Consider the following 13,395-nt stretch of genomic DNA (forward strand, 5'->3'; position numbering starts at 1 on the left):
TGTCCGCGGCGCCCGCCCGTTCGTCGCCCAATGGCCGCGGGGACCCGGCGCGCTCCGGCTCCTGGGCCCGGGCTCCCGGCCGCCGCGGGCCAATCAGGGCGCCGGGGGCGGCGCCGGGCGGCCGATAAAGGCGGCGGGCAGCGGGCAGCCGGCGGAGCCGAGAATGGGAGAGGCGCGGGACGCTTGAGTGGGACATCGGCCTCTCTCCGCTCTCCTCGCCTCGCTTTGGCGGCTGCCGTCCTCCTGCTCGCCGCCCGGGTAAGCAAGTGTGCGGCCCCGGCTTCGAGGCGGCGGGCGGCGGGCCGCCTTCCTCGTGGGGTCCGGCCGGGCTCGGCGCGCTCACGCCTAGAGCGGGGCTCGGGTGCCCCCACCCGGCTGGGTTGGCGACAGCGGGGCGCGCGCGCTCGCCAGGCTCCGACCGGTGGGGGGAGATGGGTTGTTTTGATCTCGCTTCTGCTCGGAGGCGCCTCCCCTGGACGCCTGCACTCCGGGGTGAAGTGAGCTGCCCACTCGGCGGCCCTGGGGTCCCGGGCTAGTGCGCCTCGCTCTCCTCTTCCGCGCTGGGGCCTGGCGGGGAGTCCTGGTGGTCCCGGGGGTCTCCTAGGCGCCGAGGTCGAAGCGGGCAGCCGGCGTCTGTAGCGTGGTCCCCGGGCCTTTGCAGTGTGACCGAACAATGGAAAGCCGGCCCGCGGCGTGGCTGGCGGACGCCCCGGTTGAGACGGGGCTGGGGTGGCAGCGGGCGCCTTGGACCCCCAGCCTGCCCTGCGGGGTGCAGGCATGGCCTCCTGAGCGAGGCCCGGAGTCCACGCGGGCCCGAAGGCCGGGGCGCCGGCTTCCAGGACACGGCAGTGGGAAGGGACAGCTTTCAAGGTGGATTATCCCAACTCCCCCGGGGGCGGAAAGCGGGGATGCTCCCCCAGCCGCAAATCCACAAAGAAAACCCCAGACGAAGATGAAGAACGCAACAGCCCTTGGGTCGTGAATTCTCCCAACTGTTTGGCCTTTGTCTCCTGCCCCACGAACTACGGGGAGGAACCGCAGATCAAGGTTATGAGCTTAAACCACCCGCCCGCCAATTCCAGCACGTCCTGCTCCGACCGCTCCCCCCCTCCGAAGCGTCCACCCGGCAAGCTTAGTAGTTTGGTCCAGCGAGAGCCGGAGAGCGAGAAGCCCGAACGCGGCTCTAAAAAGAAGAGAGCTAGGGAGAGCAACGCTAGCAGCACGGTTCAAGCCCTGTGCCTGGGGTGAGTGAGGGAGCAGGGAGGAGGACCTGGCACGGGCAGCAGCTGCTGAAACGGCTTAGAACAACTCCCAGCTCCGTTCTCCGCCCGAACTTGGCACCGTCGTGGTGGCATCAGTTGTTTACAATGCATAAGACCGCTTGCTTCCAGTTGGTGTGTAAAAAAGCATACCTGTAGTTTGATGTTGGTTTTTTGAGACAGCTTTCAGTGGACACTGAAGATTTCAGGGGTTGCCCTGGCCTTTAGGCCGAGGTACAAGGTGGACTTCGATGACTGGGTGTAGTTTGACACTAGGCAAAGTTGCTGTGGGATTTGATCGGTGAGGTTCCCTTCCCCTTGGGTGAGGCTTTTGAGAGAAGCAGTTGTTTACAGCTGGGCAAACATGGACAGTTGCCCATAGAAACATTGCCACTGTACTTCAGAAGTTGCCCAAGTCATTGGAGGAGAACAATATGTTCCCTTTCCAGCCTCGCTGGGCCATGGAGGGTGGGGGGTGTTTCCTCTTTTGTTTAGGCTGGTTTTGTGGCTTCAGAGATTCTCTTCTTTCAGAGGTTTGTGGCTATGGCTTGCAATTTTTAATATGTCTCAGAGCTTTGGAATTATTGATCTTATTGATTAGAAGTAGAAATTTCCCACTTGAAGAGGTTTTCTTCTGGAATCTCTCGAGAAGAGTATCATTCTGGTACTGGAGTCTGAGCTTGTGTTCTGAAGTTAGCACTTCATATCACACCAGTGAAAACCAACCACTAAGAGGTACCTTTGAAACCGACTGGAATCAGCTATTTTTACCACCTTTGTAATGGTAATAGCAAACTGCTAGCCTTTGATTAAATATTCTGGCTAACCTTTTTCATCTTCAAATCTAAACTCCTGAAGGTTTCTTTTTTTTTTTTTTTTTTTTTTTTTTTTTTTAATTTTTTAGGGAGGGATGGATCTTCTGGAAGACCACAGGGATGAAAGGCTAGGGGAAACTCAAAACAAAAACCATAGCCATTATTTAAAAATTTTTACTTATATTGAGAGATGATAAACATTCTGAATCTGTTTCCTTGACTTCCTTTTAGTAGCTTTATTTTATTTTGTTTTGTTTGGAAACAGGGTCACTATGTAAAGGCTGGCCTTGAACTTGCAGCTATCCTCCTGCCTCAGCCTCCTGAGAGCTGAGATTACAGGGTGTGTCACCTACCCCTGCTTAGCAGTCTATTTTTAGAATCCCCTACCTTGGCTACCCTGAATGATAGAATTTTGCATCAGACTGATGGAAATTACAGAATCACAAGTATAGATTCTAGCTTATGGAGAGGTGGTTCATATCTGCAGTAGCTGTGGGAACGTTGACTGCTAAGCCTCACAGTATAAAGAGATGATGAGCTACTACCAGTCCTTAGCAATTGTCCATCTGCTTTAATCACTTCAAACAGTGGTGAGCAGATTTTTACTTACAGCTCTCAAGATTTTGATCTGTAAAACTTTAAGCCCTCTGAAAGTAGAGTGGATAAAAAAGTACCGTTAGGTGCGTTGACTTCAAGAGAGGAATCCCCATCCCCACTTTGTTTCTGCTGACCACCTTAAGCCATTCCTGCAGGGGAACAGTTTAGAGTGTGTATTGATAAAGTCACTTTCTTCTCTGCAGAACATCCTCCACCATGGCCACCTCAGCGAGTTCCCACTTGAACAAAGGCATCAAGCAGGTGTACATGTCCCTGCCTCAAGGTGACAAAGTCCAAGCCATGTATATCTGGATTGACGGTACTGGAGAAGGACTGCGCTGCAAGACCCGCACCCTGGACAGTGAGCCCAAGAGTGTAGAAGGTGAGGCTGGGCAAGGGTGGGTCAGTGCCATGGGGGTGGCCATTGAGCTACAAGCTCACTGACCAGCACCAAGAGCCACTGGATTTGGCTTCTTCATCCTGTTTGTAAAGCTTTCCTAAGGCAGGGTTTTCAGACTCTGATCCATCTGTGGAAGGCTCCTACACAGCCGCACAGTAGCAACTAAAGAACCCTTTGTTTATATGGAGTCTTGCCTGTAAGCTAATGTATTGAGAAAAGGTAAACAAAAGATGGAGTCTAATTTGTAGAGAGTCGGGGGGCTAGTCTTGGCTGGCTATTCTAGGTCAAACTGTGCCCTAGAAAACAGATGTTCCTGTATCACTTAGGCCACTCTGCTAATTCAGTGTACTGAGTTCTCCAAAGGCAGAGATCAGACTCACACCTTGTATAGACCAGGCCTGTACAGTGTCAGCCACACTGCAAGTATGCAATGTTTGCTACATACTATGGTGATTCATCCATTCATTCACTCAAATGTGTTATCAGAAAAGCAGGCTATCTGAAAGAAGGAAGGTGGTGGTATTTTTTCCTTGGGTCCAGGGCAGGGGCTATAATTTGTTCTAGACTGAAAAATTAAGGTCATAACTCTAACATAGTAGCCTCTGAAAGGATATGTAACTAGATCACTTAAGAATTACTAAAAGTGGCCCTAATAAAAGGAAACATATAGAGCCATTCACAAACCACTTCAAAGCACGTACTTTCATTCGGAAACTCAGGGATGAGAAAAGGAAACAGTACCTCCGGAGTTTGTAAACTAGATGGCGTTTTCCCAATTGGAGCAGTGGCTTTTTACACTGGGTTTCTGAGCGTGTTTTAGGGCCAGGGAAGTAGGGATGACAGAGTTAGCCAAGACCAGCTCCCCTACTCTCTACAAGTCAGACTCCGTTGTTTTGCTTTTCTCAATACATCAGCTTACAGGCAAGACTCAGTACACTGAACTGCAAAGTGGCCTCGTGATACCGGAACGTCCTCATCTCACTATTTGCAGTAATTGATTGGTGCCATCTATACCTGGCACACGGTAGACCATTTAGGGAGGGAAGTATGTGTTCTTCTTAGGTGGTTGTTGTGATTTATTTACTTCTTTAAGGAACTTAGGTAATGGTCTTACTTGGAACTCGGGCAGAGCTGTAGGGATAAGTAAGTACAGATGTTGAACCGTGGTAGCATTTGTAACTCTTTAGAGGTGGAAATGTAAAAGGGACTGGCTGTATTCTTTCTTGGCTGGGGAATTCCTGTACATATTTTTAATTTAATTCCCATCTCTTTCTGTCCCAGAGTTACCTGAGTGGAATTTTGATGGCTCTAGCACTTTCCAGTCAGAAGGCTCCAACAGTGACATGTACCTTATCCCTGTTTCCATGTTTCGGGACCCCTTCCGCAAAGACCCCAACAAACTGGTGTTCTGTGAAGTTTTCAAGTACAACCGGAAGCCTGCAGGTACGTACAGGTTGGCTATGGATTCCACCTCAATGCGCGGGTTCTATGAAAGAAGAAGTATTCTGAAATTGGTATTGAAAGGCTAAATGTCTCAGAACTGTCAGGACTCTGTGGGATTGGTCAACCATCTATCCATTAACTAAAATGCGAACATCTTGGTTGGTTGACATTACGTTGGCCAGGAGGTTTGAAGTAACTGCCCCTTTGCCTTTTGCAGTTTTCAGTCAGTTAGCTACCTGCCCCCGGTAGAACTCCTGTGAAATCTCTTGCTATACTGCCAGGGAAGCTTAGTGGTGCTGAGCCTTCACTGGCTTTGCTTCAAAAAGGTGTATTGTTCTAAAAGTCCTGGGCTGTAAAGCCAAGACAACCAATGATTCCCTGGCTCTGCTGCCCTATAACCTGGACAGATTGCTTAACCTAAGGCACCTAGGGCATCTAAGCTTAGTTGTGTCATCTGTAAAAACAAAAGACTTCTAATCTTACATCAGGGCTGTTACAGACTTGGGCTTTCTTTTTTTGAAGCCTTTTCTAGCTTGGAAATTGTTTCTAACTGAGCTCATCTCACTTTTGTTTTCTGTACCAGCTACTATTATATAACTTCCCATTTAAATTCACCAGGAATGTAAGCCTCCTAACGGACAAATTATTCTCAATAAAAATTAGATTTGGCTCCAAGTGCCTAGAAACTAGAGACTAAGTTTGACAACTTGAAGCAGCTGCCTTGTGAATAGGGGGTGTAAGTGCCTGGCATTTGGCACTTGGGAGATGGCCAGCGTGCTGATAAGGTGAACACTTGCTCTGTTCAGAATCAGTTCCCATGTGACTTGGTTATAATTGAGTTTAATTATAACTAGAGTCTTTCAGAGAGTCTGTAAAATGTACGGTTACATTGTAGCATCTCCCAGGTTCCTGACTAAGTGTTGGGACAGAGTTTTGCCAGGAGTCATTTCGGTCCTGTAAAAGGGTAGAACTGTTTTCTGATCAGCACCTATATTAAGAGATGTGTCTCTCTATAACCCTAATGGTGCATTGACTCTTTCTAGAGACCAATTTAAGACACACCTGTAAGCGGATAATGGACATGGTATGCAACCAGCACCCCTGGTTTGGCATGGAGCAGGAGTATACTCTGATGGGGACTGATGGCCACCCCTTCGGCTGGCCTTCCAATGGCTTCCCTGGGCCCCAAGGTGAGTCTTCTGGAGAGGACCTGACTTCCCTCCCTCAAGTGCTTACTGTCCAGGGGGGCCCCCTCTCCAGAAATGGGAGCAACTCTAAAATCAAAAAACTGGCTAAAATAATGGTAAAAACAGCCCTCCCATTGCCAAAGCCAGAAAGTCAGGAGAAGGCACTGAGGAGGAGCCTCTGGCTAAGGATCCCCCCCACCGGGCGAAAGCTGGGGTAAATAAACACTCAGGAGAGCAAGTTTTAAAGGCCCTCTGACTGGCTGTGAGGTTTCTCTGGTTCCCTCATTCCTTTGCTTTACTATGTTTTCTTTTTTTGAGACACAGGTTCTGATGTGTTCCTCAGGCCAACTTCCAGCTCTGTCCGAGGCCACACTGAAGGAGCTGCTGTTTTTCTCCCTTGACCTCCCAAATGCTAGGATTAAAGTGTTTGCCCCACACCCAGCTTACCGCTTTGTTCTGATACCTTTGCAGGTCCATATTACTGTGGTGTGGGAGCAGACAAGGCCTATGGCAGGGATATTGTGGAAGCTCATTACCGGGCCTGTTTGTATGCTGGCGTCAAGATTTCAGGGACAAATGCTGAAGTCATGCCCGCCCAGGTAAATGGCTCTCATTACCACCTTTTTTTGTTTGTTTGTTTGGGTTTTTTGTTTTGTTTTGTTTTGCTTTGAAGACCTCAGGGACAAATAGGCAAAAGACGTGGCTAGCAAAAGCTGCCCATTCACTGCTCACCAGCCTCAAAGTCAGACTGGGTTGGAATAGACTAGGAAAGAGAACAGGCTCAGAAGCTTGCTAGAATGAATGTTTTTTTCCAAAAGCCAATCTTTTTCTTTCTAGTGGGAATTCCAAATAGGACCCTGTGAAGGAATCTGCATGGGAGACCATCTCTGGGTGGCCCGTTTCATCTTGCATCGCGTGTGTGAAGACTTTGGAGTGATAGCAACCTTTGATCCTAAGCCCATTCCTGGAAACTGGAATGGCGCAGGCTGCCACACCAACTTCAGCACGAAGGCCATGCGGGAGGAAAATGGTCTGAAGTGAGTACTTGCTGCTGGGGCCTCAGGAGGGGACCGTCGTCTGGGCGTATCTCCTCCCCAAGATGTCCTGCCAAGTCTGTTGCTGGCTTTTTCCCCCCTCAGGCTGCATGTGCCTCAGTTCTTGATGCCTGGTTTAAATGTCTTATTTTCCCACTTGAAAACTGTCTAATGAGCTGGGTGCAGTGGTTGCGCCTGTGATCCCAGCGTTCAGCGGGCTAAAAAGCAGGAGGATCACTGAGTTCAAGGCCAGCCTGGGCTGTGTGGGGAGAACTGGTGTCAAACCACCCCCAAAAAAGAAAAGTGCCTAGTGACAGGCTGAAAGGTGCTGATGGAAAAAAGTTAACAGATCTAGATGTTCAACTCTTTCAGTCAATGAATGATGACTTGTCAGGCACAATTCTGAGCCCTGGAACATACAAGTAACAAGACAAATACTCCTCAGGGAGTATTTATTGGTGTTGGCGCCATAGTTTAGTGTACTTCAGTGTTGGGTCCATGTCTGTTCCTGCCCCTATAGAGCATGAGATTTCTTGATGACAAGAGGAAACCTTTGTTTTCTGTTCCTGTAGGTACATTGAGGAGGCCATCGAGAAACTAAGCAAGCGGCACCAGTACCACATCCGTGCTTATGATCCCAAGGGGGGCCTGGACAATGCCCGGCGCCTAACTGGATTCCATGAGACCTCCAACATCAACGACTTTTCTGCTGGTGTAGCCAATCGTAGCGCCAGCATCCGCATTCCCCGGACTGTTGGCCAGGAGAAGAAGGGTTACTTTGAAGACCGGCGCCCTTCTGCCAATTGTGACCCCTTTGCTGTGACAGAAGCCCTCATCCGCACCTGCCTTCTCAATGAGACTGGCGATGAACCCTTCCAGTACAAAAACTAAGTGGACTAGACTTGCAGCTGTCCAGCCCTTCCTAGTTCCCGCCCTCCTCCAGCTCCTCCCTGTCTCCCAGTGGTCCTCCTTGTCCCCACTGTAACTCAAAGGCTGTAATATCAGGTCTTTTTATTCCTCATGCTCAGTTAATCTTGCTTTCTTTGGCCAGGAGAAGAGGGGCCAAATTCTTAATCTTTTCACACCCACGCCCCCTTTCTGTCCCTATCACGGAATCTTGCTAATGCATTAGTGGGGACGCGGGCAGGGAAACTAACCACTGCTTTCCCCTCGAGTGTGCTGGTCCAGCAGGTTCAGCTCTCCGGACAGAGCAGATGTGCTCTGAGGGAGCAGGGAAGGAGAGGAATTTCCCCATGGGGAGCTGACAAGGGAAGAGCCTGACAGGTTAAGTGAGACCCCTCTGGGAAGCTTGTTTTCTCAGGTGTAAGTAGAAATGAGAGGAGGAGGGATGGTCGGGGATCAGGGAGGAAATGCCCCTCCTTGGTCTCTGGCTGCCATGCTCCCCTACTTGGGGCTCCATGTCCTCCCATGAACACAGAGCTGAGAAAACCGATGGACAGCCCTACTTTCAAAGAAGAAAAGCTTCTTACCCCTTGGTCCTCCATTTATAACAACAAAGCAGAGTAGTATTTTTATATTTAAATGTAAAAACAAAAAAAAGTCTATATGGGTTTCTAGATAAGTGTGGGTTTTTTTGGTTTTGGGGTTTTTTTTCCTTCCTAAAAGAAATCATCTTAGTTACTGGGTACCAAATTGGGTTTAGAAATAAGGATTTCCTTGCGGGTAGGGGTGGTCAGTGTGGCTCTTGGTCCTTTATTGTAAGGGTGTCCCTGCCCTTCCCAGCTTTTGCAGGAGGAGGATACACAGTCCTAGCCATCACCTGAGCCTCGTGGCTGGGTTTAAAGGCACAAGTGCCAGCCCACACCTGGGCTTGGAAGTGTGAGTTGGCTGGTCAACTTGAGTGTGTCACGAGTACAGGAGTTCTTTTCCAGTGGGGCTAGCATGCCACTAAAACAGGCCTTTTGATATATTACGTTTTTAAAAGGCAAGACAAGTTTAGATTTTAATCAAGTTTTTAGGGTTTTTAAGTGTAATTTTACAGAATTGCCTGTTTGCTTCAGCTGTCTCCTTCCGTTCTGCTCTTAGAGTTGGGGACAGGGCTAGAGTTAAAACTCTTGTTTTGTATCTAAATGTCTGTCTTCCCAGTGCAGAATATTCCTCTTAAGTGTCCTAAGGAGTTGTTTCTTTTATAATAAACCCCACTTCCAGTCCTCCATTTTCCCTCCTGTCCTCTGGTTTTTTGTGCGGGGCGCAGCAGGCCAGCTGTGGTTTTCTCTTGCCATGAAGACTTCTAATTGCCATGTACAGTATGTTCAGAGTTAGATAACTTCTCATTGTAAACAAACTGTAACTGCCCAGAGCAGTGCTTATAAATCAGCCTAACATTTACAAGATCTTCTGACTTGTTTCGTTGTTTTTCTTAGGAACCTATGTGCCATTTCATTCCTTTTATTTCCTACCAAAAAGGAGTAGGTGGGGGAGTGGTTTCTATTTTGTCATATAAGCAAGATAATTTTAGGTTTATCTGTACTTTATGGATCTTTAAGACTGACATCCTGAGGCTGACCAGCTTCTGTACCTAACTGGATATTTGTGATCCCTGGTATCTTAGTTACCATTTTTATTTATTTATTTTTTTGCTGAGACAAATAATCTAACACCCAAAGATAAAAGAGAGAAGGTTTATTTTGACTCACAATTTGTAGAGGTTTCAGTCCTTAGTCAGCTGGCTCTAAGACAAGGTGGTATGATGGAGGGCATCACAACAGGAAGAGTCCATGGCAAAGCATTGACAGGGAGAAGGCACAAGCCCGGAGAGTAGTGAACCAGCAGTCAGCAAACTACCCAAGTGTAACTGGTTGCAGGCCGCCTCTGTCCCTTGCGTTGTATCCAGGTTACTTTGGTGGGGGGTGGCTAGCACTTGCTCTCTTTATCCTAGCATGCCATGAATGTCACGTAGTGTACGTCAACCACTTCTGAAATAGCCCCACCTATGACCCCATGAGGTTTGGGAGACACAAGCCATGAAGCCCTGGGATTCAGATTCTCGCCTGGACTCAGGTCATGATTTTGACATTAGAGTTTAGGAGCACAATATAGGCTCTACTCTCCTTGCTCTCTAGAGTTTGGTTTTGACTTGCTGTACTATAACATGGTTTCTAATGAATTCTGTAACAGCTCAAAAGTTTAATATTTGATTAAAAGGTTTTATTTCCGTGCTTTTCCCAAATTCATCCTCTGCCCAGCTACCAGTAATGAACTTAAGTAGCAACCACTGACCCCATTGCTACCCAGGTTGGAACCTGACTGCAAGGCTGACTTGCCCTGGGCACAGGCCTGGCCTTGGATGTTGTTAGTGGCCTGCTGTGATTCTCCCAAGAGCTCTATGTTGAGATCTTGGCTCTCGTTCTTGGTGTCTGGAAGTTCTCCCATTTACAGCTTTCCTCCTGCGTAATTCATCACCCTAAGCTGACTAGCAGCCCCGGCGTGGGCCTGTGGTCTGTGAACATACCTCTAGTTAGAAGCAGCTGTCAGTCTAACATGAGTTCTACTGTGCAGCACTACTGAAGACATAGTATTGTGGTTTGTAGTGATGTTAGCATTATTAATTTGGAGATAGCTGAGACCAGAGATAGCAATCCTTAGATGACTGCTTTGTTTAGGCAAGCATGTATTTTGCTTGTCTAGGTTCTGTAAACCTAGATAGCCATGGTTTTCCTAGGCAAGCTGCCTATTAATGGCTTAATTTTTGAAGGAAGGTGGTCCTACCTACTGATTTGCAGAGCATGGGCCAAATTTACATCTGTTGTTCCCCATTATTATTAAGAATACTCTTTTTTGAGACAGGTTTCTTTATGTAGCCTAAGCTGGTCTCAAACTTAGTATGCACCCCAGGCTGGCCTGCAACTCTGGTGATCCTCCTGCCTCAACCTCCCAAGTGCTAGGATTGTAGGAATGCCTTTTTATCTCACTATTTTCCTGGTTTTGATGCTAAAGTTCAGTTACCTCTATTTTGATTGTGTCTCTACTTCTACTTCCCCCAGTAAAGTTGACTTCCCTTTACTGGTTGGTGGTATCAGTAGACTGAAGAGACAGTGACCTGAACACTTTGGTTTCTGGTTCATTGTAACCAATTTTCTGACAAAAAGATAACAGGAAAAGGTTGGAAACAACTAGTTAGTTCCTGTACCCTGTCACTTAGAAATAGCTTTGACATACAAATCACATTGCAAATCCCTGGTATTTCTAAAGAGTTTTTAATGGTTCATTTAACATACACTAAGTTACATGATAATGTTATCAGTAATAGATTAACAGAATGAAGGGGTAGATTAAACAAGGACCAAGCCTTCTTAAAGTGACACGACAAAGCTGGGTGTGGTGGCTCATGCTCTAATGTGGATGTGGAGGCTGAGCCAGAAAGATGATGAATTCCAAGCCACCCTAGAGTCCAAAGGGAGACCCTGTCCAAAACCCAAGCTATTCAAACATTCTTTGGGTTTCTTAAATTTCTGATGGCAGCACAGGCTAGTCAAGGGTGTCAAGCGTGAGCCAAACATGGTGTTGCATCCTTGTTAACTCCAGTACTCTAGGAGGCTAAGGCAGGAGGATTCCAAATTTGATAATTTTTTTTCTTTTGGTCTTTTTTTTTCCTTTTTATCGGTACCGGGGATCGAACTCACGACTGCCTGCTTGCAAGGCAGGCGCTTATGCCGCTGAGCTAAGTCCCCAGCCCCTTGATAACTTTGACTCTCCTTCAAAATAAGTTTTAAAAAGGCTGGAGATATGGCTCAGTATGAAGACTCTGGGTTGAATTCTTAGTATCAAAAAATAGCTACATCTGCACTGGGTGCTATGGTGCATACCTTTGAGGCTAAGGCAGAAGGAGAAGGTAGAGTTCAAGGTCATTTAGGGACACATAACTGTTTTTGCTTGTTTGCACTTTAGTTTTATTTGAGACCATCTCATTGTGTAGTTCAGGCTGGCTTTGAAGTCACTATGCAACCAAGGCTGGCCTTGAACTCACAGCAATCCTCCTGTTTTAGCCTCTTGAGTGCTGGGATTATAGGTATATGCCACCAAACCCAGCTACATAACAAGTTTGAAGCCAGACCAAACATAGCAAGAGCCTGTCTCAAGAAACCTAAAAATAGAGATAGGGATATAGCTCAGTGGCGAAGCCCCTGCCTGGCAAGCTTGAGGTTGAGGGTTTGGTTCCTGGTACCAAAAAAAAAAACTAAAAATAGGCATGGTGGTACATGCCTATAATCTCAGCACACAAGAGTATTGCCATAGGTTCAAGGCCAGCCTGAATTCCACAGAGAGATCCTATCTCCAAAAAATAAAAACAAGAACTAAAGGGGGAGGGGAGCTAAAACTAGATCTCTGTTACTGGGAAGAATGGAGGATAAAAAGAGTTCTTAAACCAGGGGATTCTAATAGTTCACCCAGAGCTTAATAGATAACTCCATCTCCTGCTACCCTTATTCCAATAAGGTGTAAAGTCTAGAAACTACCTTGCTGTCCCAAAGAAAAGAGTCTACCATGCAACAGGACATTTCATTGAACCAGGCTTTTCTTGCTCATCACTGTATCCCCAGACACAGCAGCGTGTAGTGTTCGTTAATGAGTTTTTATTTTGCTTTGTTTTGTTTTTAACATAGCAGTTTGATGAGCTGTAAGACTACAACTCAAAATGATATGAAACCTGTGAGGTGCTGGAGGTTGGTTGGGCTGTTTCAACTCTAACCGTGTCACTAAGGCCAAGTTCTGTGTTCCTGAATTTAAAGAGAATCTAATGTCTATTTTTCACTACAGTGTGGTCCCACTAACGCCTTATAGTACTATGGAAATAAGTGATTTCTTGCTCGGGTAATTCTGATTGGAATCAGGGTGCCAAAAACCATATGGCTTAAAGAATTATACCTAATTAAAGTAGCAATTTATCATATAACTCCAAAGGCTTCAGACAAATTGCTACTGTAAACAAAGAGAGCTGAGGAGAGCTTACAGTTTTATAGCCTTGAGCTGCGTCATCATCCATAAAAGTATAAAGTATAGAAAAATATAAAATATAAAAAAAATCATACCAGGCTTCCTGGTATGCAGAAATATGTGTGTGCACAATGCATAATACAGACCTACCCATGAGAAGGCGCATATGTACACATGCATCAGGTAGGCAGTAGACAGCCTATGTGGGAATTGTTTCACCTCAACATACAGCACCTTAAAAAGGAAACAGAAGCTTATATATCTTCCAAAACAATTGCTTAAGAGAAATGTACTGGCCTGAAGAAGATGTCACTGGGAATGGGAAGGTGAGACACAGAAGTTATAATCATTCTTAAAGCAAGGTCTTAGCCTGGCATCATGCTTGCAAAAACAAAAACAAAAACAAAAACAAGGGAGCACTTGTAGCATCCAGGAAGAAACATGAGCACTAATCGCTAAATTCAGAGAGATACTACTTCTCCTTCTATGAGCTTTTCCAAAGAAGCTCCTCCCAGCCTAACTCCTAGTTGGATTTACGATCTAGAAACTGCCAGCCTATTAACATTTTTATGTAAATACATTTCTGGCCTAACAGCCAAGTAAACCCATGAATGTTGAATTTAAATTGTTAGGTCACTGCCAGTACCCCTGGCTAACAGAAGTGGATACAAGGCAGACTGCAGGTGGGGGAGAGGGGCAGTATAT

At 46.8% G+C, this 13,395-nt stretch overlaps 1 protein-coding gene across 2 annotated transcripts; it reads left to right on the plus strand.

Moving 5' to 3' along the window:
- The first annotated feature begins 117 nt into the window (after positions 1-117).
- Glul (glutamate-ammonia ligase) lies at positions 118-9,089 on the plus strand. 2 transcript variants are annotated; one of them, XM_003474859.5, is made up of 7 exons: positions 118-258; positions 2,875-3,053; positions 4,353-4,514; positions 5,558-5,704; positions 6,173-6,300; positions 6,539-6,738; positions 7,308-9,089. In XM_003474859.5, exons 2-7 carry the CDS (start codon positions 2,888-2,890, stop codon positions 7,624-7,626), a joined length of 1,122 nt encoding a protein of 373 aa, XP_003474907.1. In that variant the 5' UTR covers positions 118-258; positions 2,875-2,887; the 3' UTR covers positions 7,627-9,089. The 2 variants fall into 2 exon arrangements, with proteins under 2 accessions (XP_003474907.1, XP_063096136.1); XM_063240066.1 differs by lacking the exon at positions 118-258 and adding an exon at positions 1,221-1,244.
- Positions 9,090-13,395: the final 4,306 nt, after the last annotated feature.

This window comes from Cavia porcellus, unplaced genomic scaffold (assembly GCF_034190915.1).
Source record: "Cavia porcellus strain 051 isolate PalLab524CR breed Dunkin Hartley unplaced genomic scaffold, mCavPor4.1 scaffold_29, whole genome shotgun sequence".
Taxonomy (NCBI): Eukaryota; Metazoa; Chordata; class Mammalia; order Rodentia; family Caviidae; genus Cavia; species Cavia porcellus.

Bases quoted from the DNA above. Each gene is read 5' to 3' on its own strand.
- Glul (XM_003474859.5), top strand. From the start codon at position 2,888: ATGGCCACCTCAGCGAGTTCCCACTTGAACAAAGGCATCAAGCAGGTG. The intron at 6,301-6,538 runs GTAAATGGCTCT...TTTTCTTTCTAG, and splicing joins CTGAAGTCATGCCCGCCCAG to TGGGAATTCCAAATAGGACC. The intron at 6,739-7,307 runs GTGAGTACTTGC...CTGTTCCTGTAG, and splicing joins CGGGAGGAAAATGGTCTGAA to GTACATTGAGGAGGCCATCG.